At 42.7% G+C, this 25,714-nt stretch overlaps 1 protein-coding gene across 4 annotated transcripts in view; it reads right to left on the bottom strand.

Moving 5' to 3' along the window:
* LOC140724922 (exocyst complex component 3-like) overlaps positions 1-25,714 on the bottom strand; it is a 75,907-nt gene that overhangs the window by 20,274 nt on the left and 29,919 nt on the right. For all 4 annotated transcript variants that reach the window (XM_073039728.1, XM_073039725.1, XM_073039726.1 and 1 more), the window contains 4 exons: positions 25,309-25,426; positions 23,824-23,952; positions 13,711-13,811; positions 11,507-11,596 (listed from right to left, as the gene is read on the bottom strand). In XM_073039728.1, coding sequence (XP_072895829.1) covers positions 11,507-11,596; positions 13,711-13,811; positions 23,824-23,952; positions 25,309-25,426 — 438 coding nt within the window. The remainder of the gene's footprint in view (positions 1-11,506; positions 11,597-13,710; positions 13,812-23,823; positions 23,953-25,308; positions 25,427-25,714) is intronic.

The raw sequence follows: 25,714 nt of genomic DNA, 5'->3' as shown, positions 1-25,714 counted from the left end.
AGAGAATCCTCAAGGGTTTGGAATGTAGTCCTGCCCTCAGTGAGACAAAGCCACGGATACCGGCCATTGTCTCTTGGAGACGGAATTGTGTATTGAGTACTGTACTATTCATTGAAGCCCTCAGGGAATGACCAGAGTGGGCTGCTTGAGGGATTGCATCATCCCAACCTGATTGACATCTGAGACCCCGTGCGTAAGGATAAATGAGGGTCTGGGGAACAACCCCTTTAGACGCACCAGGAGAAACGCTAGAAATCCTGTGACAGCGTTTAATAGTGACAGCCGGTGGGGGGGCCCACGTGTGTCCTTTTCCAATTGCCTCGGAATTGGCGGGCCTTACCACGGAAGATGGTTTAGCTAAAGAAGAGACCCCCACCAATGAAATTTCAAAGGATCGACATCATAAAAAGGAAAAGCTGGCAAGTTTCAAAAATTCCTCTCTTGACTCCAACCAAAAGCTGCAGCCTGAATGAACTAAAGTGACTTTTATATTTCCATCGGACAATACATTATCCCCTAGACAACGATAGAGCTATTTCTTATTGATTATTATTATACCCGCACTTTTAGAGTTAGTATTGACAACGTATATTATCTGTATGTTTGCATTGATATTATTTTTGTGTATTTTTACCAATAAATACTGTTAAAAATAGTACCATCAGACTTCAATGGACCTCTCTATCTTTGCTGGTAAGTGACCCAGTTACGGGGTACGTAACAACTTGGGGGCTCATCCGGGATTTGATACCAAATTGGGGGGCCAGTTAATCGGGCTTGTAAGTCCAAACTTGGATCTGGTTATGCAGGTAGCCAGATGGGAAACCAGCAAAGATGTACGTGTGTGAATTTATAGAAAACCCGACTCTGGAGGCACTAGAGGCGGCCACAAAGTCAGAATTAATAAATATTGCGAAAAGACTAAACCTCGCAGAGGTGAGGTTGTAGATGAAAAAGCGGGAGGTGCGGAGGGCCATAACTCAGTATTATATTGTGAAGAATGTGTTTTCAGCTGAGGTTTTGGAAAATATCCCTGAAAAGGTACCAGCTAGTGGGACGGCTCAGTTAGAGTTGGAGAAATTAAGGTTGGAACATGAAATTAAGTTAAAGCAGCTGGAAGCAGCTGAGAAGGAAAAGGAAAGAGCAGAGAGAGAAAAAGAAAGGGCTAAGAAAGAAAAAGACAGGGTCGAAAAGGAAAAGGAAAGAGCCGAGAGAGAAAAAGAGCAGCAAAGAGCCGAAAAGCAGCGGGAGCATGCGCTCCAGCTAAAGGAGTTGGAGGTGAAGAGAGAGCAGGACAGAGCTGAGAAACAAAAGGAGCAGGAGCTCCAGCTAAAGGAGTTAGAGCAGGACAGAGCTGAGAAACAAAGGGAGCATGAAGTTCAGTTAAAACAGCTGGAAGCAGCTGAAAAAGAGAGGGAGAGAGCCGAGAAAGAGAGGGAGAGAGCCGAGAAGGAGAGGGAGGCAGAAAAACAGAGGCAACATGACTTGGATATGGAGAAGTTAAGGCAAGAGCGAAGAGCTCAAGGGTCAGACTGAGAGGAGCGGTTTAATGTTAGTCGGGAGTTGAGGTTAGTACCTCCGTTCGAGGAGACGGATGTTGATAGTTATTTCTTGCTTTTTGAAAAAGTGGCAGTGTATTAGAAGTGGCCCAAAGAGCAGTGGGTGGTGTTGTTACAAAGTGTGTTAAAAGGGAAGGCACAACGGGAATATGCGGTGTTGTCCATGGAGGAGGAAGAGGCGGAGAATTATGACAAAGTAAAGGAGGCCATTCTCCGGACCTACGAATTGGTACCTGAAGCGTATAGACAAAAGTTCAGAAATTTAAAGAAAAGGTGGAATCAGACGTATACCGAGTTTGCCTATGAGAAGGGTGTGCTCTTGGATCGCTGGTGTACAGCAGAAATAGTGGAAGGGGATTTTTGGCGTCTCAGGGAGTTAATTCTGATTGAGGAATTTAAAGGTTGTGTTTCGGAGGATATCTGGATGTATTTGAATGAGAAGCCGAATAAGTCCATCTCCGAATTTGCTAGGTTCGCAGATGAATATGCCCTAACCCACAAGACAAAGTTTTCCTCGAACAAAAGTTACCAGAGAGACCGTGGGAACGATAGAGAAAGCCCGCCGGCTGAGGCAGAGGTCCCGCCGGGAGCTAGTGGTAAGATTGAGGAGGAGAGGCAAGACGGCAAGAGATTTCCTGGCTTGACCTGTTTTAATTGTGGAAAGGGGGGACATATTGCATCTAGGTGCCTTGCTCCGAAAAAGGAGACAGGAAAATGGAAAGCAGCAGTCCCTATAGGATGTGCCGTGGTGATCAGTAAATCGACAAGAGAGCCCCGGGTAGACAGAGTACTAGAAGGGTCCGAGACATGTATGTCAAACGGAACCGTGTCTGTGCGAGAGGGAGACCCACCAGTTCCCGTGCGGATCTGGAGAGACACGGGAGCTGAACTGTCATTGATTAGCAGTAAGGTACCGGATTTTGGTCGCAAGACGGGAATGGTAGCTTTGAAAGGAATAGGAAAAGGGACAGAAACGGTGCCCTTGCATAGGATCATTATAAATTGTGAGCTGGTATCTGGACCTGTTGAAATGGGGGTGCGATCAGAATTCCCGAGAACTGACGCGGACGTCCTTCTGGGTAACGATTTAGCTGGTGGTAAGGTTTGGTCAGCAATGAAGCTGACGAGACAGCCGGTGGAGGTCCCGCCCCTAGATTCCAAGATCTATCCCGCATGCGCGATCACTCGCAGCATGTCGAGAAAGGCAGCTGAGACAGAGAGCAGTTTAAATCTGGCCAGTATCGATTTGGCCGAGACGTTTTTACCGACCCTGTACCACAAGGGTTTAGAGGGTGGTAAAACGAAGAGTAGTAAAGTGAAAGAGAGTAAGGGAGGGGAAGTAGACCTGCCCTTAGCAAGGAGAAAATCTATAGAGGCACGAAATAAAGATGAGAAACAGCTAAGGCTGTTAAAAGGTCCAGAGTTGGACATGGATGATCTGTCTGGTTTGGCAGAACTGTTTGAAGAAGTTGAAAATTCTAAAGGTGTTCCCGATAATGAAATGAGGGCAGTCCTAGATGAAAAGGATGCCCTTACCTTGAAGAAGTCTGCTGGGTTGGCAGACGAGGTTGTTTCAGCCCACGGGGTTGAGTTTACTCTGGAAGGGAGTTGCCCAGAGAGTAGCTGGGAGGATCAGGGGAATTTAGAATTTGAAAAGGGTACGGGTATTGAAAACCTGGAAGAGGCAAATGTCCCGTTTGAGTGTGTCCAAGATGTGGATGCACGTGGTACTGAACCTAGTAATGGAGATCAGAAAAAGTCTGAGGTATATGATTCCGTTGAAAAGGAATGCAGTCCTTGTGGTTCAGTGAAGAAAGGGTTAACCTTGGTAATAGTGGGAAGTGAGAGTTCCCAGTTGTTTGTGCTCGAAGGTGTGTTAAAAGTTAGTGAGGAGATAAAAGGTGGTGAGGTGAATATTATTATTGAAGGAAAAGGGAAAAGTGTAGTTCCCAAATTGAATGAAGAAAATTTAAAGTCTGGATTGATGTCAGAAGCAGCAACCAGGCTACAGAGACAATGGCTTGGTACCGCGGTGCCTGTGAATCAATTACAGGTTGAGTTGGAAGGTAAAGGTGCCCCACACGCTATTGTTATTCCAGAGTGTGGTGTGAAACAGCAGAATTCGAAATGCTGTTTGAACAAAGAGGGATCGCTGGCATTGAAAACTAATAGCCTGAAGGGTCCTGAAGAGAAAACTAGCAACTTGCTTAAAATTAAAGAATTGTGTGGAAATTCGGAAAATGGTCTAAGTTTGGAACACATTGTTGATAAAATAACTCCTATGAAAGGAGCGGGCGAAAGCCTATTTCGCCATGGGGCACAAGCTCACCACGTGGGAGTTAACTGGAAAAGAGGCGAGGGTTGATGGGACGCCATTTTAAATAGCAGAAGCCGGTTTTTAAAGGATTTCGACAAAGCATGTGAATAATAAAGACAACCCCCATGGAAGACTGACTGTTAAGTTTGAAAGTAACATAAAGATTAGTATTTGCATGAACTTTTGTAGTATACACGTAAGCTAAGATCACAACTCTTTAGTTTTTGTTTGCTGAAGGAAAGAAATAAAAAAAAGGTGGTTACTAAATTGGAGTCTGATGTTACAAGACTTTAATAAGGTACAAGATGTTAAGATATTAAAGGAAGTGACAATGTAATCGTTAACTGTTTAGATGCTGAATTGAATGTATAACTGTATTACTCTGTAGTGAAAAAAAAACTTTTGTATTGTGTTAGATTCTAAAATCCTGTAAGACTCTGTATTACTTCGTTTTCACCGCTAGTAAAAACGCTTTGAAGAAAGGGGGTGTTACGAAAATGCCACAACTCTGAGGGGCCGAAGGGTACAAAGTAGCCCCCTCCTTTTTGAGAATCGCAAGATCGCTATTAATTCAGGTCTGGGGACCCAGGAAATGAGAGAGAATCCTCAAGGGTTTGGAATGTGTGTCCTGCCCTCAGCAAGACAAAGCCACGGATACCAGCCATTGTCTCTTGGAGACGGAATTGTGTATTGAGTACTGTACTATTCATTGAAGCCCTCAGGGAATGACCAGAGTGGGCTGCTTGAGGGATTGCATCATCCCAACCTGATTGACATCTGAGACCCCGTGAGTAAGGATAAAAGAGGGTCTGGGGAACAACCCCTTTAGACGCACCAGGAGAAACGCTAGAAATCCTGTGACAGCGTTTAATAGTGACAGCCGGTGGGGGGGCCCACGTGCGTCCTTTTCCATTTGCCTTGGAATTGGCGGGCCTTACCACGGAAGACGGTTTAGCTAAAGAAGAGACCCCCACCAATGAAATTTCGAAGGATCGACATCATAAAAAGGAAAAGCTGGCAAGTTTCAAAAATTCCTCTCTTGACCCCAACCAAAAGCTGCAGCCTGAATGAACTAAAGTGACTTTTATATTTCCATCGGACAATACATTATCCCCTAGACAACGATAGAGCTTATTTCTTATTGATTATTATTATACCCGCACTTTTAGAGTTAGTATTGACAACGTATATTATCTGTATGTTTGCATTGATATTATTTTTGTGTATTTTTACCAATAAATACTGTTAAAAATAGTACCATCAGACTTCAACGGACCTCTCTATCTTTGCTGGTGTCATGACCTCAGCCCCCTCCTTTGTGAGAATCGCAAGAGAGAGAGAGAGAGCCTTACGGTTTGGAATGTGGGCTGGTCGCTCAACAAGACAAAAGCCTTGGACATAGCCATTGTCTTGGGAGACATCTTTGTGGAATAAGGAACTGGCCTACGTGCAAACTCTCAGGGCAATGTGAGATGGGTGATGGGGGAAGGATTGCCTTGCCCCCCACCCTGATGGACATCTACAACCCTGCCAGTCCAGATTGTTACGTAACCTCGTAACCAGGTAACTTACCAGCAAAGATAGCGGGATCAGCTGAGTCGGATGCTACTATTTTCAAACGTTTTATTCAAAAAGGGGCACAAACATATGGTTAATACAAAACATTCAGATCATATACATCGTCAAACCTCAATCTAAAACACCGGTGTAATAATAATCAATCAGAAATAAGCTCTATAGTTGTCCAGGGGTTAATACTGAGTCCAATTGAAATATAAAGAGTCACTCAGAAGTCTGCAGGCTTTTCCCTTTTGGGAACCGCTGGGGTTTCATGTTGTGGAGAGAGAGAGATGGTTGAGAAAGGATAAACACTTGCCCGTTGTCTTTACAGAGCAAATCCTTGGAATCAGGGGAGCAGGCTTCCCCGTTGTTAGTTAAAAGCGGTCTTCCGTTGGTTCTAGCCACAGATTCAAAATTCGGAATCTAACGCACGTGGCTTCCTTCAAAATGGCTTCCCGCTCCCACGGGAATCGGTATCATGCTTCCTTGGTGTCTCCTTGGTGCGTCTGAGGGTTGTCCCCCCCTCAGACCCTCCTTTATACTTCTTCACGGGATCGCAGGTGTCAAGCAGGTTGCAGGTAATGCGATCTCTCTCTCAACCAGCCCACTTTGCCCGAGGGCTTTTCACGTGGTCTTCATGAGACAATAGTCAATATCGCCTTTATTCTGCTTCTTGGGAGAACGTGGTCTTCCGCACGTCTCTCTCTCTCTTTCCCATTTCCTGTGTCTATTCAGCACGTCTCTCCCCCTCTTGGGTCAGTTGACCCCCCCTTGACTAGGGCTCTTGCGATTCTCACAAAGGAGGGGGCCGAGGTCATAACAAGATAAAAGGTGGGCTGCCGAGGCGGGGCCTCAGACGCACGAAGAAGACACGCTAGAAATCCTGTGACAGCGTTTTGATAGCGACAGCCGGTGGTGGGGTTCGTGTGCGTCTTTTCCTTGCCTGGGATTGGCGACCTCACCACGGAAGAACGGCTTAGCTACAGGGGAGGCCACAGATGAGAGACCATTCCCCAACGAGACTTCCGACGAACCGAACTCCTACAGGTTGGAAAACCTGTCGGGTAACTGTTTCATTCAATCTCTCTCTCTCTCTTTCTAACAAAAGTGCACCAACGCGACACCACAACAGACGGCAGCTGGTGGAACTGCAGTGGCTGCAAGAGACTTTCAGATATACAGCGAACAATATATACATTACCCCTAGACAACGATAGAGCTTATTTCTGATTGGTTATTACTATACCTGTGCTTTAGATTGAGTTGTGACGACGTATATGATCTGAATGTTTTGTATTAACCATACGTTTGTGCCCCTTTATAAATAAAAAACGTTTGAAAATAGTAGCACCAGGCTTCAGCGGACCTATCTATCTTTGCTGGTAAGTCACCCGGTTACTGGGGAACGTAACACTGGTAAGTGACCCAGTTACGGGGTACGTAACAAGAGGAAGTAATAGGGACAAGGAAGTGGGCGAACTGAATAAGTAATTTACATCTGTCTGCACTGTGGAAGACAGTAATAATGTGCCGGAAGTTCAAGAGTGTCAGGGGGTAGATGTGAGGGCAGTTGCTATTACTAGGGAGAAGGTGCTTGGGAAGCTGAAAAGTCTGAAGGTCACCTGTACCAGATGGACAACACCCCAGATTTCCGAGAGAGGTAGCTGAAGAGATTGTGGAGGCATTAGTAATGATCTTTCAAGAATAACTGGATTCTGGCATGGAAAATGACAAGTGTCACTGCACTCTTCATGAAGGGAAGGAGGGAAAAGAAAGGAAATTATAGACCAGTTAGCCTGACCTCAGTGGTTGAAAAGATGTTGGAGTCAATCATTAAGGTTGAGGTCTCAGGATACTTGGAGACACATGATAAAATGGTTTCCCCAAGGAGAAATCTTGCCTGTCAAATCTGTTGGAATTCTTTGATGAGGAAATAAGAAGCATGATGCACTAAGGCAGGGGTGTCAAACTCATTTTAGGTCACGGGCTGGATTGAGCAAAATGCAGCTTCATGTGGGCCGGATCAGTCGGACGCGTGCGAACGCAGCTTTCGTTGCCTCCGTTTTTTCAGCCTGCTCTCATGTGTCTCAGTCTCTGCTATAACTACAAAGTGTTTCACTTTACAAATTCCATTTCTTATGAAGAAGACTGCCGAGCAAGACTGCCAAATAAACACTAAAAACCCTGAAAACGTGGTACCTGAATAAACTCAGCATTAGCCATATCATACGCCATAGGCGCTTTGATTACTGGGGCCAGCTTTAATAGTAATTAGATATTATCTCGCGGGCCAAAGATAATTCCACCGCGGGCCTTGAGTTTGACATATATGCACTAAGGAGTGTCAGTGGATGTTGTTTACTAGAACTTTCAGAAGGCCTTTGACAAGGTGCCAAACATAAAGCTTCTTAACAAGGCAGGAGCCTATGGTATTACAGAAAAGATACTAGCAAAGAAAACATAGAAAACCTACAGCACAATACAGGTCCTTCAGACCACAAAGCTGTGCCGAACATGTCCCTACCTTAGAAATTACCTAGGGTTACCCACAGCCCTCTATTTTTCTGAGCTCCATGTACCTGTCCAGGAGTCTATTAAAAGACCCTATCGTATCCACCTCCACCACTGTCGCTGGCAGCCCATTCCACGCACTCACCACTCTCTGCCTAAAAAACTTACCCCTGATATCTCCTCTGTACCTACTTCCAAGCACAAGCCCTCTTGTGCTAGCCATTTCAGCCCTGGGAAAAAGCCTCTGACTATCCACACGATCAATGTCTCTCATCATCTTACGAAGGGTCTCGGCCCAAAACGTCAACAGTGCTTCTCCCTATAGATGCTGCCTGGCCTGCTGTGTTCCACCAGCATTTTGTGTGTGGATCTTATACACCTCTATCAGGTCACCTCTCATCCTCCGTTGCTTCAAGGAAAAAAGGCCAAGTTCACTCAACCTATTCTCATAAGGCATGCTCCCCAATCCAGGCAACATCCTTGTAAATCTCTGCACCCTTTCTATAGTTTCCACATCCTTCCTATAGTGAGGCAACCAGAACTGAGCACAGTACTACAAGTGGGGTCTGACCAGGGTCCTATATAGCTGCAACTTTACCTCTCGGCTCCTAAACTCAATCCCACGATTGATGAAGGCCAATGCACTGTACACATTCTTAACCATAGAGTCAACCTGTGCAGCAGCTTTGAGTGTCTTATGGACTCACACCCCAAGATCCCTCTGATCTTCCACACTGTCAAGAATCTTACCATTACTGTAATACTATATACTGTCATCATATTTGACCTACCAAAATGAACCACCTCACACTTATCTGGGTTGAGCACCATCTGCCACTTCTCAGACCAGTTTTGCATCCTATTGATGTCCCGCTGTAACCTCTGACAGCCCTCCACACTATCCAGAACACCTCCAACCTTTGTGTCATCAGCAAACCCATCCCTCCACTTTTTCATCCAGGTCATTTATAAAGATCACGAAGAGCAAGGGTCACAGAACAGATCCCTGCACAGAACAGGTTCGGAAATTGCACCATCTCAGATCGCAAGACCTTGCAACGGATAGTGAGGTCAGCTGAGAAGATCATCGGGGTCTCTCTTCCTGCCATTATGGACATTTACACTACACGCTGCACCCACAAAGCAAACAGCATTATGAAGGACCCCACGCACCCCTCATACAAACTCTTCTCCCTCCTGCTGTCTGGGAAAAGGCACCGGAGCATTCGGGCTCTCACGACCAGACTGTGTAACAGTTTCTTCCCCCAAGCTATCAGACTCCTCAATACCCAGAGTCTGGACTGACACCTTGCCCTATTGTTTATTATTTATTGTAATGCCTGCACTGTTTTGTGCAATTTATGCAGTCCTGGGTAGGTCTGTAGTCTAGTGTAGTTTTTATCTGTGTTGGTTTTTTACGTAGTTCAGTCTAGTTTTTGTACTGTGTCATGTAACACCATGGTCCTGAAAAATGTTGTCTCATTTTTACTATGTACTGTACCAGCAGTTATGGTCAAAATGACAATAAAAGTGACTTGACTTGACTTCTTTCCTGCATCCACAGAATTGCCTGTCTGACCCTCTAACTATAGAGTCCTCTATCAGTGCTGCCATCCTCTTCCTTTCCCTACCCTTCTGAGCCACAGGACCAGAATCTGTGCCAGAGGCGTGGCCACTGTTATTTCCCCCAGATAGGCTGTTCCCCCCCCACCAAACAGTACTCAAACAGGAGTACTTATTGTCAAGGGGTATAGCCACAGGGGTATTCTCTCGCCTCTGACTCCTGCCCTTCCCTCTGTTGACTGTTACCCACTTCTCTGTCTCCCCAGGCCCCGGAGTGACTACCTGTCTATAGCTCCTCTCTATCACCTCCTCACTTTCCCTGACCAGACGAAGGTCATCGAGCTGCATCTCCAGTTCCCTAACCCGGTCCCTAAGGAGCTGCAACTCGACGCACCAGATGGGAGGATGGGAGTCTCCAGGACTTCCCACGTTTGACATAGAGCACAGAACACCGGCCTCACCCACATTCTTCCTGTCTGCATTCTACACAGGCAACCCGCCTTGCCTCGATCCGTTATCGCTGAAGCCCCACTGAGCCAAAGCTTTTCTACTCTGTCTCCCTGTATTCTGGCACCCGGTCCTCTGGCATCCACTGTGTAAAGTTTCTGCTTTTAAACTCTTCTCGCTGTTCTCACTGGCTGACGTCCACGCGCTTGCACAGTCGTGCCCCGATCAAACCGCCGAAGAAATAACCCACGGACAGAGGATTGGCTGATTGGAGGCAAAGAGTAGGAATAAAGGGAGGGTTTTCTGGTTGGCTGCTGGAGACTAGGTGGTGTTCTGCAGGGGTCAGCATTGGGTCTGCTTCATTTTACGTTATATGTCAATGATTTAGATGACAGAATTGATGGTTTTGTGGCCAAATTTCTGGATGATACGATGATAGGTGGAGGGGCAGGTAATGTTGAGGAAGCAGCGAGGCAGAAGAAGGACTGAAACCGATTAGAAGAATGGGCGAAGAGGTGATGGATGAAATACAGTGTTAGGAACGTATGGTCATGTACTTTGGAAGAAGGAATAAAAAGGTAGACTATCTTCTAAGTAGAAAGAAAATTCAAATTCTGAGGTGCAAAGAGACTAGGGAGTCCTTGTGCAGGATTCCCTAAAGGTTAATTTGCAGGTTGAGCCTGTGGTAAGGAAGGCAAATGCAATGTTAGTATTCATTTCGACTATGAAAAAAAACAAGGATATAATGTTGAGGCTTTATAAGGCACTGTGGAAACCTCACTTGAAATATTGTGCACAGTTTTGGGTCCTTTATCTTATAAAGGGTGTACTGACATTGAAGAAGGTAAAGAGGGTGTTCATGTGAACAATTCCTGGAACGAAAAGGGTATCATATGAGGAGTGTTGATGACTCTGTGCCTGAACTCATGGGAATTTAGAACAATGGGGGGGGGGCGAAAGGGGAGGAATCTCATTGAAACCTATTGAACGCTGAAAAGTGTAGATAAGAGTGTATATGGAGAAGATGTTTTGTTTGGTGGGGGAGTCTAGGACCAGACGCCACAGCTTCAGAATAGAAGGACGTCCATTTAGAATGGAGAAGAGGAGGAATTTCTTTAGCCAGTGGGTGGCAAATCTGTGGAATTCATTGCCACAGGTGGCTGTGGAGGCCAGGTCATTGGGCGTATTTAAGGTGGAGGTTGATAGGCTCTTGATTAGTCAGGGCATGAAATATTACAGAAGGGGGGCAGGAGAACAGAGTTGAGAGGGAAAATGGATCAGCCATGATGAAATGGCAGAGTAGATGCGATGGCCCGAATGGCCGCATTCTGCTGCTTATGTCTTATCGTCTTAAAATGAGATTTAGACAGTTGCTAGTAACTACATTTCCAAACAACGTATTTGGTCATTTAAAAAAAAAATTATCAGATAAGGATACAAACATTTATTGGCCCTCCCTATTTGTTTGTGAAAGTGATGTTCAAACTGCAACCATCATTATACTATTTTAGTGTTCAAATTATTTACACTCATCATTAATAAAACTTACCCAAGATCAATGTAGCTGTTGATGCTTACAATCAGGAGTGGCAGTGGGTCTTGGACACTCTGTTTTCTGACCTTCAGGTCTTCTTGGTAGCTGGATTCGAATCACACAGAAACAAAAAAAAAGATTAGTATGTTAACTCCTGCTGCAACAGAAGTCGAATGGATAAATAAACTTATTCCTTATATTGATAATATTTCAATTATTCAACAGAGTACTTTTAACATTTTTATAAATGGATTCAGGATGTTTAGTTCCTGGGTAAAACTATAAAGAGAAATAAAAATATACAGTATTTCACAGCCAAATGTGTTCTTTAATTATAAAAAAAATGTTGGTGTCCAACTTTGAATGATAATGTTCATGTACAGCCTTTTATTACTTTTACTATGCTCAATTGCTGGGGTTAACTGCAACTTTTTGTGATAACATGGCAGCAACAATAAAAATGCAAACAAACTCTGGCATTCAAACTTAGGCCAGCAGAATTGGAAAATAAGAAAGTAAACTGATATCTTTTTGGAGCCTTTGTTGTTGACAGCTAGGCTGCTGTGCATAGCTCGTGGCAATGTAAAAAATATAGGAAACCCAGAGAAAGGAAAACAATTCACAAAGCTGATGGTCAAAGTTTGTACATGTCAGAAGAGGCTGCATTTCTATTTAGAAAACCACAATAGTGAGGACCTTAAAATTATAAGAATCGGGGAGATGTTTCGATTTGTAGAAATGCTATATACAAACTGCCATAAACTAACACATTAATAATTCCACTAGGAAATTTGGAAGAACTCTCTACATGGAGAGTGGCCCACTGATGCAGCTAAAAGAGACACTGCCTCACAATGCTGGATACCCAGGTCCAGACATGACATTGAGGGCTGACTGTGTGAAGTTTGCATAATTTCTTGTGCCCATCTGATTTCCTCTTGGTGCTCTTGTTCCCACCCATACCTTAAAAACAAGTGGTTGGCAAGTTAATTGGCCACTGTAAATTGCCCTTCATGTGTAAGTAAATGATAGAATCTAGGGGCAGTTGATGAGAAAACAGAGACAGTGTAAAAAAAAAGGAATTAATTTTCAATCAGTAAAATGGATGGCTGAGGGTCAGAACACACTTAGTGGGCCGAAGAGTCTATTTCCATGTTACCGTTCTCTCTCTGCAACTCTGGTTAGAAGGTGGAACCTGATGCAAATTTCTCTGATGCCTTTGTGGTGAAGTTACTAATAAAAGGAAGAGAAGAAATGAGAACTAGGGTTATACTTCTCAAGTGGTATGTCCTAGTTTGGAAAAAATCAGAAGTAGAACTTTTGATCCTCGATTTGATTTTGAGAGAAGATGGCGTTCTTTTGCCAAATATTATCGTTTAATTTGAATTAAGTTATATGGTTTCCTTCCAATTTTATTTTTTATATAAATATGAAATGACGGTTGATGACTCTTTTTAAAAATATATTTAGATGATGGTCAAACGTATTACTCAGGGGGTTGATTCCTAATGGTTTTTTTTATAGTTAGTGGGGTTTTTTTTCTTAGATGGGGTTTTTTCCCCTTCTTTTTTCTATGTATAAATTTTTTTTTCCATTTTCATATTACAAGATCAGTTTTTTTCTTTTCTTCAGCTTTACTAATTGTATGCATATTAATCTGTTAAAGTTTTGTATCATTTCATAGCGGTTGATGATTACGTACCAATGAAAAGATTCTAAAAATGAGAACTAGGGTTATATGAGGTGACTTCCTCTGAATGTCATATTTCTATGTCAAGGCACTCCTGCATGATCCTGTTATTTTATGAAGAGAAGGCATTCTCTAAAACCAAAAGGGAAATTGAGAAGCTACACAACTATAGCAAGACTGGAAACACATTCCAGATTTAAACAGTCCTAATAGGATAATTAATATTTTTTTCTTTTTCCACCAGGGAAGCACTCTCAAACAATGTAGAATAAATGCTGCAAAATTAAACCCGATTCTCTATTCCCATACTGGATCACATTTTATCTTTCTATCCTTTATTATACAATAGACACAAAAATCTGAATCTCTGAGTAAACTGTTTCAGAAGAAGCTGTCACTAATCGTTCTGATTTGCAGTAACTTACTGCAGTTCCACTGCGACAAAAATCACCTGGGTAACTGAGGCTGGAGAGAAATGTCTGTAAACAGGGTTGCCATTTACACAATTAAAGCAATAATAAAAAATTACCAGTGAATTAAATTTGTTAATTCTTTCAGGCAGTAACACAAAACTTTCTCCTTTAAATCTTTGCTGATCTTGCCAGATTCATTCAGGTGTGCACTAATGATCTGAAAAGTTAAAACAACTGAGGTTATTATTTGATAACCATATTTAATTTTCTCAATGAAGCTGGCTGAAAAAAATACAAACTATATTTGTATATTGTTGATAATTTTTGGAATGTCAGATTTAATGTTGATGTTCATTATACTTGAAGCGAATTCCAGTCATTAACCATATCCTGTTTTGAATTACGTTGGTATGTGAGGAATCCATTTCATATCCCATGAATCACAGAGCAATAGCAAAGACAGAATAATCACTGAAAGATTTTAAAGCTTTTGCCAGAACATCTGGAACTGTATGCTTAAATTTCTCCTTTCACTCAGTTACAGATGAATCTCACATTACAGGAATGGTTGCATTCCTAGAAAATTGTCCGTATCGCAATTTTCTATAATACAAAACTACATTATCTGCTCATGCTTCAAGAAACAAGAGTTGAAAATAATAAATATATTGTATTCATCCATTTACTTTATCTTCCACATAAACTCTTTGAGAAAATTTTTTTTGCCGCATCTCAAACTTTTTGGGTAGTGATTTGGAAATTCTGTGAAGGTGAATATTTGTTACCCAAAAGACCTGAATATTGAGTTGGGAGTGCTGCCTGTATGTTACTTACACCCTAATCCTAAATGGCACCATGGTGCTAGTTTATCCAAAAATGAATGCATTCTTAGTGCAACAGTTTTAAATTTCCTTTCAGATCAGCAAATATCTCCAAACTTCTTCAGACAATGCATTCCAGATTTAACTAAACTCCAGGTGAAAAAAATCTTCCCCAATTCCAAACACGAGGAAATCTGCAGATGCTGGACATTCAAACAACACACACAAAATGCTGGTGGAACGCAGCAGGCCAGGCAGCATCTATAGGGAGAAGCGCTGTCGACATTTCGGGCCGAGACCCTTCGTCAGGACTAACTGAGAGGAGAGATACTAAGAGATTTGAAAGTAGTGGGGGGAGGGGGAAATGCGAAATGATAGGAGAAGACCGGAGGGGGTTGGATGAAGCTAAGAGCTGGAAAGGTGATTGGCGAAAGTGATACAGAGCTGGAGAAGGGAAAGATTCCACTTAGCTCACTTACTCCTTAAACATTTGCTTTCCTGTTGTGGGCAGCTCTCCTAAAGTGCCTTCAATGCGCCCGTCAGGATTTTGTGCATCTGAGTCTGGTCTTGCCTTAGTCTTCTCAGCACAAAGCTCATCCAATCTTTCTTTCCTCACGGTTGTTGTATCTCACTGCTGAGCAATATCCTTTCCAGTACAATCACATCCTTTCTATACTGTGATGACCAGAACTGCATGCAGTACTCCAGGTATGAACTAATTGATGTTTCATATAGCTTTACCATAGGCCCCTGTGCCTCAGCTAATCCAGGCAAGTATTCTGTCTGATACTGAACTACATTATCTACTACTGCCTCCAAATGTCCTTGTAAATGTACAGCAGGAGTGGGATGTGGGAAGTCTGGGAGAACTCCAGTCTCCCAGATAAACACATCTGCACCAGGTGCACTGAGCTGCAGCTCCTGAGAGATCGTATTAAGCAAATGGATCTGCAGCTTGATGGCCTTCGACTCATACAGGACAATGAGGAGGAGCTACAGGGAGGTAGTCACCCATGGGTTGCAGGAGACAGGAAAAAGGGTGACCGTCAGGAGGAAGAGGGGAAATGCAGAGCCAGTGCAGAGTACACCTGTGACACGTTAGGTACTATTGAGTGGGACGACCTACTGGGGGAGCCACAGTGACCAGGCCTCTGGCACTGAGTCTGGTGCTGTGGCTCAGAAGAATAGAGAGGTGAAGAGGACTGCAATGTTGATAGGAGATTCCATAGTCAGAGGAACAGAGATGAGGCTCTTTGGGTGTGATAGAGACATCCGGATGGTATGTTCCTTTCTTGCTACCAGGATCAGGGATGTCTCGGATCATGTCTATGGCATTCTCAAGGGTGAGGGTGAGCAGCCAGAAGTCTTGGTATATATTGGCACCAATAACACTGTAGACAAGGTGAAGAGGTGCTGAAGAGAGATTTTAGGAAGGTAGGTAGAAAACTGAGAAACAGGACCTCCAGGGTAGTAATATCCGGATTTCTGCCTGTGCCACGTGCCAGTGAGGGTAAGAATAGGATGATTTGGCAGGTGAACTGAGGAACTGGTGCAGGAGGCAGTGGTTCAGATTTATGGATCATTGGGATCTCTACTGGGGAAGGTATGATCTGTACAAAAGGGACGGGCTACACCTGAACCTGAGGGATTCAATATCCTTGAGGGCAGGTTGGCTTGAGTTGTTCGGGTGGGTTTGAACTAATTTGGCAACGGGATGGAAACTGGAGTGATAGTGCTGAGGATGAGGTAGTTGGTTTACAAACAGAGGCAACGTGTAGTGAGAGTCTTAGCAAGGAGAAGCTGCTGATAGGGCAAAATTGCAGTCAACAGGGGATTTCAAGAGGGGAAGTTTCTAGAATACCCACAAATGGCTTTATAGTGCAGCTCGTGGTTGAGCTCACTCTTCTGCATTGGGTGATGTGCAATGAACTAGAATTGATAAGAGAGCTTAAAGTAAAAGATCCCTTCGGGGAAAATGATCATGATACGATCAAATTCACCCTGAAATTTGAGAAGGAGATGCTAAAGTCAGATGTATCAATATTACAATGGAGTAAAGGGAATTACAGAGGCAGGAGAGAGGAGTTGCCATAATTGATTGGTAAAGAATGGGAATGACAGCAGAGCAGCAGTGGCTGGAGAGCTAGTACTGAGGAAACAAGGAAATGGCAGATGAACTGAATAAATCATTGTGGAAGACACTAGCAGTATGGTGGAAGTTCCAAGTGTCAGGGGTCATGAAGTGTGTGAAATTACCATTGTTAGGGAGAAGTTTCTTGAGAAACCAAGAGAGATTTTTCACAGGTCGGTGGTGATTATTTAAAAAGAGAGCTTTCAGAGTGTTTGTCCATTGTACGTGGCCTATCAGCAGCGTCAACAGAGCTTTACTGAGAGGGATTTCTCGCAGGTCGGCGGCGGTTATTTAAAAAGGGAGCTTTGAGTGTGTTTGTCCATTGCTATGTGGCTTATCAGCAGCTATAACCAGAGTACCAATCATGAGTTAGATGGCAGGAAAGGCTCAGGCATAAAAAGGGAGACACCGCCTAGCAGAACGGTCATTGATGGAGTGATCTGAAGCAGTGTGGTAGGGCTTTGGCTCATTCGGGCTTGTGAGGCAAGTGGACTTCATTTTTTTTCTTTCCATTTTCTTTAAGAGGAATAGAGAGCATGTCGGTAGGGTTAGTACTTTGCTCTGGGTGTCAGATGTGGGAATCCTGGGAATCTTCCCGTCTCCCAGATGGCTACACCTGCACCAGGTGCAGCTCCTGAGAGACCGTGTTAGGGATCTGGAGCTGTGGCTTGATGACCTACATTTTATTAGGGAAAATGAGCAGGAGATAGATAGATGCTACAGGGAGTTAGTCATCCCGAGGTTGCAGGAGTTAGATAAGTGTGTGACTGTCAAGGAAGGAATGGGAATAGCTCAGATATAGAGAGCACCCCTGTGGCCATCCCTCTCAGTAATCGTTATCTCATTTTGGATGCTATTGAGAGGGATGACCTGACAGAGGACGATTACAGCAATCAGGTCTCAGGCACTCTGCCTAGTTCTGTGGTGCAGAAGGAAGAGAAGATGATGAGGAATGCTGTAGTCATAGGGGATTCCATAGTGAGGGGAACAGACAGGAAGTTATGTCAGCCTGATAGAGATACCCGCATTGTGTGTTGCTTCCCAGGTGCCAGGGTACGGGATGTCTCAGATCGGGTGCAGAGTATTCTGAAAGGAGAGGGTGAACAGCCAGAAGTCTTGGTATAGTTTGGTACCAATGACGTGGGTAGAAAAAGAGAGGAGGTCGTGAACAGAGAATTCAGGGAGTTGGGCAGGAAGCTGAAAAGCAGGACCTCCAGGGTAGTAATCTCGGGATTGCTGCCTGTGCCACGTGCTAACGAGCGCAAGAATAGCATGAGAGACTGGTGTAGGGGGCAGGGTTTCGGGTTCTTGGATCATTGGGGCATCTTCTGGGGGAGGTACGACCTGTACAAAAAGGACGGGTTACACCTGAACCCAAAGGGGTCAAATATCGTAGCAGGCAAGTTTAATAGAACTGTTAGGGAGGGTTTAAAATAATTTGGCAGGGGGATGGGAACCGGAGTGATAGGGCTGAGGAAGGGGAAAACAGAAATAAATCAAAGATAGCGTGCAACAGAGATAATAGAAAGAACAAGCAGGAGATGAGGCTTAATCACAGCCAGTGGGATGAGTAGAAGTGTGCTGCAGTTAAAACAGAAAGCAACAAATACTAGACTGAAAGTGTTATATTTGAATGCACGCAGCATAAGAAATAAAATGGACAATCTTGAAATTCAGCTACAGACTGGCAAAAATGACTTTGTGCCCATCTCCGAAACTTGGCTAAAGGATGGCTGCCATTGGGAGCTGAACGTCCAAGGATATACGGTGTATCCGAAAGATAGGTTAGTAGGCAGAGGGGGTGGTGTGGCCCTGTGTATAAGAAATAATATTAAATCATTAGAAAAGGATGACTTAGGATTGGAAGGTGTAGAGACTCTATGGGTTGAATTAAAAAATGCCAAGGGTAAAAGGACCCTAATGGCAGTTGTATACAGGCCTCCAAACAGCAGCCGGGATGTGGATTATAAATTACAGCAGGAGATAGAGAAGGTGTGTCAGAAGGGCAATGTCATGATAATCTTTGGGGATTTTAACATGAAAATGGATTAAGAACACCGGGCCAGTACTGGACCTCAAGAGTGAGAATTTGTAGAATGCCTCAGGGATGGCTTTTTAGAACTAGGGAATCAACTGTGCTGGACTGAATGTTGTGCAATGATCTGGTGGTGATAAGAGAGCTTGAGGTTAAGGAACCCTTAGGGAACAGTGATCACGATATGATCGAGTTCACTTTGAAATTTTAGAAGGAGAAACTAACTTCCAATGTGTCGGTATTTCAGTGGAATAAAGGAGATTACAATAGCATGAGGGGGAACTGGCCAAAGTTGACTGGAAAGGAACACTAGCAGGAAGGACAGCAGAGCAGCAATGGCTGGAGTTTCTGTGAAAAATGAGGGAAGTGCAAGACAGAAATATTCCAAATAAGAAATTTTCAAATGATAGAAGGACACTACCATAAATGCAGTAGATGTGGTGTACTTAGATTTTCAGAAGGCCTTTGACAAGGTACCGCACATGAGGCTGCTTAGCAAGGTAACAGCCCATGGAATTACAGGGGTGTTACAAGCATGTTTGGAGCATTAGCTGATCAGCAGAAAACAGAGTGGGAATAAAGGGATCCTATTCTGGCTGGCTGCTGGTTACCAGTGGAGTTCCACAGGGGTCAGTGTTGGGACTGCTGCTTTTTCCAATGTATGTCAATAACTTGGACTATAGGATTAATGGATTTGTGGCTAAATTTGCCAATGACACAAAGATAGGTGGAGGAGTGGGTATTGTTGAAGAAACAGAGAGCCCACAGAGAGACTTAGATAATTTAGGGGAATGGGCAAAAAAGTGGCAAATGAAATACAATGTGGGAAAGTGTATAGTTATGTACTTTCGTGGAAGAAATAAACGGGCAGACTATTATTTAGATGGGGAGAGAATTTAAAATGCAGAGATGCAAAGGGATTTGGGAGTTCTTGTGCAAGATACCCTAAAGGTTAACCTCCAGGTTTAGTCAATGGTGAAGAAGGCTAATGCAATGTTAGCATTCCTTTCTAGAGGTACAGAATATAAGAGCAGGGATGTGTTGTTGAGGCTCTATAAGGCATTCATGAGACCACACTTGGAGTATTGTGAGCAGTTTTGGGCTCCTTATTTTAGAAAGGATATACTGACATTGGAGAGGGTTCAGAGAAACTTCACGAGAATGGTTCCAGGAATGAAAGGGTTACCGTACAAAGAACTTCTGGCAGCTTTCGGGCTGTATTCCCTGGAGTTCAGTAGAATGAGGGGGAATCTCATAGAAACATTGTGAATGTTAAAAAGCCTGAACAGATTAGATATGGCAAAGTTATTTCCCGTGGTAGGGGAGTCTAGGACAAGAGGGCACAATGTCAGGATTGAAGGATGTCCATTTAGAACAGAGATGCGGAGAAATTAATTCAGTCAGAGGGTGGTATATCTGTTGAATTTGTTGCCACGAGCGGCTGTGGAGGCCAAGTCATTGCGTGCATTTAAGGCAGAGATAGATAGGTTCTTGATTAGCCAGGGCATCAAAGGGTATGGGGAGAAAGCTGGGGAATGGGGATGACTGGAAGAATTGGATCAGCCCGTGATTGGATGGTGGAGCAGACTCGATGAGCCGACCGGCCTACTTCTGCTCCTATATCTTATGGTCTTATGGAAATTGAAAAGTCTGAAGCTAGATGAGTCACCTTGACCACATGGTAATTACTCCAGGGTTCCGAAAGAGGTGGCTAAAGTGAGTGTGGAGGCATTGGTAATGATCTTTCAAGAATGACTCTATTTTGGAATGGTTCTGGAAGACTGGAAAATTGCAACTGTCACTCTACTCTTCGAGAAGGGAAAGAGGCAGAAGAAAGGAAATTATAGGACAGTTAGTCTGACGTCAGTGGTTGAGAAAATGTTAGTGTCGAGTATTAAGGAAGAGGCCTCAGTGTACTTGGAGGCACATGATAAAATTAGGCCATAGTCAGCATGGTTCCCTCAAGGGAAAATTTTGCCTGACAAATCTGTTGGAATTCTTTGAAGAATTACCAAGCAGCATGGACAAAGGAGAATTGGTTGATGTTGTATACTTGGATTTTCACAATGCCTTTGACAAAGTGCCACACATGAGGCTGCTTAACAAGCTACTAGCCCATGCAATTCCAAAAAATATTCTAGCATGGATAAATCAGTGGATGATTAGCAGGAGGCGAAGAGTGAGAATAAAGGGAGCTTATTCTGGTTGGCTGCCAGTGACTAGTGATGTTCCACAGGGGTCTGTGTTAGGACCAATTCTTTTTACATTATATATCAGTGATTTGGGTGATGGAATTGATGGTTTTGTTGCAAAGTTTGCAGACAGTATGAAGATAGGTGGAAGGGCAGGTAGTTTTGAGGAAATAGGGAGGCTACAGAAGGACTTAGACAGATTAGAAGAATGGGCAAAGAAGTGGCAGATGGAATACAGTGTCAGGAGGTGAATGGTCATGTATTTTGGTAGAAAAAATGAAAATGTTGACTATTTTCTAAATGGAGAGAAAATACAAAAAGCTGAAGAGCTAAAGGAGTTATGAGCCCTTGTGCAGGATTCCCTAAAGGTTAGTTTGCAGGTTGAGTCTGTGGTGAGGAAGGAAATACAATGTTAACATTCATTTCAAGAAGACTAGAATATAAAAGCAAGGATGTAATGTTGATACTCTATAAAGCATTGCTCAGGTCTCACTTGGAGTATTAAGAGCAGCTTTGGGCCCCTTTTCTTAGAAAGAATTGAGAGGGTTCAAAGAAGATGCACGATAATGATTCCAGGATTGTATGGCTTTTCATATGAAGAGCATTTGATGGCACTAGGCCTGTATTCACTGGAATTCAGAAGAATGAGGGGGTGACTTCATTGAAACCTATCAAATGGTGACTGGCCTTGATAGAGTGGATGTGGAGAGGATGTTTCCTTTGCTGAATGAGTCTAAGACCTGTGGACACAGACTCAGAACAGAGGGAACACGAGTGAATCTGCAGATGCTGGAAATAAATAAAAACACAAAACGCTGGCAGAACTCAGCAGGCCAGACAGCATCTATGGGAGGAGGTAGTGACGATGCTTCGGGCCGAAACCCTTCATCAGGATAGAGGGACATCCTTTTAGAGTGGAGATGAGGAAAAGTTTCTTTAGCCAGAGGGTGGTGAATCTGTGGAATGCTTTGCCACAGGCAGCTGTGGAGGCCAAGTCTGTATGTATATTTAAGGCAGAGGTTGATAGATTCTTGATTTGTCAGGGCAGGAAGGGATGTGAGGTGTGGGGAGGCAGAAGATTGGAGCCGAGAAGAAAAATGGATCAGCCATGATGAAATGGACAAGTAGATTTGATGGGCCAGCTGGCCTAATTCCACTCTTCTATGTTATGGCATTATAATCTCTCTGTTCCTCAGAACTTCTATCTGTCCTTCATTCACTGTGTATAGCCTTATTAGTTCTCCCAAAGCGCATCATCTCACGTTTTTCAGGAATAACTTTCATCTGTTGTTGCTCTCTAGGCAACACTTTGTAGTCTTGGATTCTAAGGACAGAATTCTGCAAGGAATTAATGATTTAGATGAAGGGATTAAAAGTAACATTAGCGAATTTGCTGATGACACAAAGCTGGGTGGCAGTGTGAAATGTCAGGAGGATGTTATGAGAATGCAGGGTGACTTGGACAGGTTGGGTGAGTGGGCAAATGTATGGCAGATGCAGTTTAATGTAGATAAATGTGAGGTTATCCACTTTGGTGGCAAGAACAGGAAGGCAGGTTACTATCTAAATGAAGTCAAGTTAGGAAAAGGGGAAGTACAACGAGATCTAGGTGTTCTTGTACATCAGTCAATGAAAGCAAGCATGCAGATACAGCAGGCAGTGAAGAAAGCCAATGGCACACTTGTTTTTATAACAAGAAGAATTAAGTATAGGAGTAAAGAGGTCCTTCTGCAGCTGTACAGGGCCCTGGTGAGACCCCACCTGGAGTATTGTGTGCAGTTTTGGTCTCCAAATTTGAGGAAGGACATTCTTGCTATTGAGGGAGTGCAGCGTAGGTTCATAAGGTTAACTCCCGGAATGGCGGGACTGTCATATGTTGAAAGATTGGAGCAACTGGGCTTGTATACACTGGAATTTAGAAGGATGAGAGGGGATCTGATCGAAACATATAAGATTATTAAGGGATTGGACACACTGGAGGCAGGAAGCATGTTCCCGCTGATGGGTGAGTCCAGAACTAGAGGCCACAGTTTAAGAATAAGGGGCAGGCCATTTAGAACAGAGATGCGGAAAAACTTTTTCACCCAGAGTGTGGTAGATATGTGGAATGCTCTGCCCCAGAAGGCAGTGGAGGCCAAGTCTCTGGATGCATTCAAGAGAGAGTTAGATAGAGCTCTTATAGATAGCGGGGTCAAGGGATATGGGGAGAAGGCAGGAACGGGGTACTGATTGTGTATGATCAGCCATGATCACAGTGAATGGCGATGCTGGCTAGAAGGGCCAAATGGCCTACTCCTGCACCTTCTGTCTATTGTCTATTACTGATTGAATATTTAGATACTGTGCAATGTCAGAATAGCTTTGTGATTCTAAGGTTTACAAATATTTTCAATACTTCTTTATCCTTTCAAGGCTGAGGAAATTTTTATACAATGTAGGAATTTTGTGAAAGTGTGAAAGAGGATAGGTGTGAATCTGCTGTGCCTCTCCTGATGTCTTGCCTTGCCTATACATTCTCCTCAAAATTAATCAACATTAAAAAAGTCTTCAAAGTTCCACAGAAATTGAAATTTGACAGACTAGCAACAGGGAAAAACTACCTCTCAATGTGGTATTCATAGCTGGAATACCTTCCAGTAGCTTCTACCCTCATTTATACTGGAATGATAATTATTTAAGGAAGATGGTGAGGAAAATGTTTTGAAGGAATTAAATCATACTTTCTCTGTTCATCACATCTAAAATAGTCAGCATTTGGCATACTACAGTCAAATCCTCTCTCCATTTATCTTTGCTTCGACAAAAAGAATTCCAGTTTAATCCGTCAGCTGAAATATCACTTCCCTACCACTCTCTCTCTCATAAATAGTAATAATCTTATGCTCAGTTAATGTTCAGTTTAAAATTGGAGATACTTTTTTTTTGCTTGCAAAATTTAAAGCACAAGGACAGAAACAGGTCGATTCACAGGTCAGTGAATAGCTGAATATGTCAGGTGAGTCTATTTGTGTTCCAGTATTCTGAAACAGTCAGAATATTGAGACATTTACCTCACTTAAATCAGAGGCAATATGCGAATGATAACAATCCATCATTATTTCTGGTACATATGCCTCAGATTCAGACCATTTTGCTTCATCTTCTTTCACTGCATTCTTCATCCAGAGTGGAACTGTTAACTGAAATTAAATGGGATAGAAGTTATTTTGAAAATCTTGGACTTATTTTATGCTAAACTTTCAGGAATGTCAGATTTATTTTCATATTTATTTGATTAAAATAGATGTTGAAATGAATGAGATATTAATTACATTACCAGAGCCTGCATTTCATCTCACTGTTTTCACATATGCATATTTCATGGCTTTCTCTGGACTATCCCAGGATCAGAGCACTTGAGAATTAAAGAAACTGAATCCATTTTTCAGAAGAGGAAGTTTTTATCCTGAAGAAGGAGACTCAAGTTTTTAATGATAAGGACACATGTTAGATTAAATCCAGAACAAGGGGCTGAGGTGGTTGGCAAATGTAAATTTGTGGTAGCTTCTGCAATGCATTTTTTTATAACATTATAATTCATTAATACCAGAATCCCAACCATCATACTTGTCGCCTCTTTCTTTGGATAACAAAGTATTTGTTGAACTTTGATTTTGAAAATATGAATTAAGCCAGCAATTCCTGAATTCAATATTAATATCTCTTTACTTCTTTGTAGAACAGTCTGGCTCCGACATTATGCTCATGTCTCTTCCTCTTCTTCGCCAGTGGCTGAAAAAGCTTTTCGGCATTAATGTGATTCATTATGGTATGTTCAGAACACTTGAAACAGCCAATGCAGTTTATGTGCAAATATTAGAAGTATTCATTACTTGTTATTATATTCATTTTGGTCAATTGGCTGATATTCTGGTGCCAGAAGTTACAACTTATAAATATTCTCAATTGGTTGAAAGAATGTTAGAACATATTAAGGCTATTTGTGCTCACTATTGTAATTTAAATATATTATTTGCTCCATTAAGGAGCTCGAGAATCTAATTATGTGTCTTGCTAATTTCATAAACTGCCATGAGGCAAACTCTTCAGAGAGCATCGAGCAACTGATTCTTGGATTAGTTTACACCTAATGGAGACAAAATGGGACTGCGCTGATGATAGATTGCCTCTCAAAACACTAAAAGATTTTTCAATCCTTTTAAAAGCCTTTTTTAAAAAAAATGGTATACCGTAATTCAAATCAGGACAGTGAGACCAAACTATTTTTCTCCTAGTTATTGATGGATAACTCTGCTCCAGTTCCAGAACAGCTCTTCTGACAGGAAATTTTAATGACTTGTCAATGAAGAAGCAAGTCTTTGAACAAATAATCTAGCTGTGAAAAAAAATTGCAGCCAAGAAGCAGACATTGTTACACTGAACAAGACAGGATCTCATCTATATTTGTATTGAAGTCTTTTTCTATACATTGATTTATTTTCTTAGTCTGTTGTCTGATAAGATCACTTGAAAGGCACTTATAATTTCAGTCATACCTTCAAAGCTTCAATGTATTTGTCCATGATATTCTTTATAATTTTTTCATCTAATAATGGACCAAGTCCCTCAATGTTAACTTCTGGTGAAAGCTCAGGATGGTTCATAACAGCATCACTGCAAGTAAAGTGGGATACTTTAGGCATTTAATTCTCACAATTAACTTGGCATAATTACCAATCTTGCTCAGTTTCTTCACATTATCTGACCTGACTATTTTTGGAATTACTTTAGGTTTCCAGCATTGCAGTATTTTGATTTTGTAAAATAAACTGTAGACTTGTTACATAAAAACCACAACAATAATAAATTTGGAAAAGTGCAATTTTGGGATGGATTTATTGTAAAGAAAAGTATTCTTTTGCATATACCAGACAAGATACTAGCTGTGCTTTATGTGAATAA

Source organism: Hemitrygon akajei, chromosome 3 (assembly GCF_048418815.1).
Source record: "Hemitrygon akajei chromosome 3, sHemAka1.3, whole genome shotgun sequence".
NCBI classification, from domain to species: domain Eukaryota; kingdom Metazoa; phylum Chordata; class Chondrichthyes; order Myliobatiformes; family Dasyatidae; genus Hemitrygon; species Hemitrygon akajei.
This window is presented reverse-complemented; position numbering and strand designations above follow the sequence as displayed.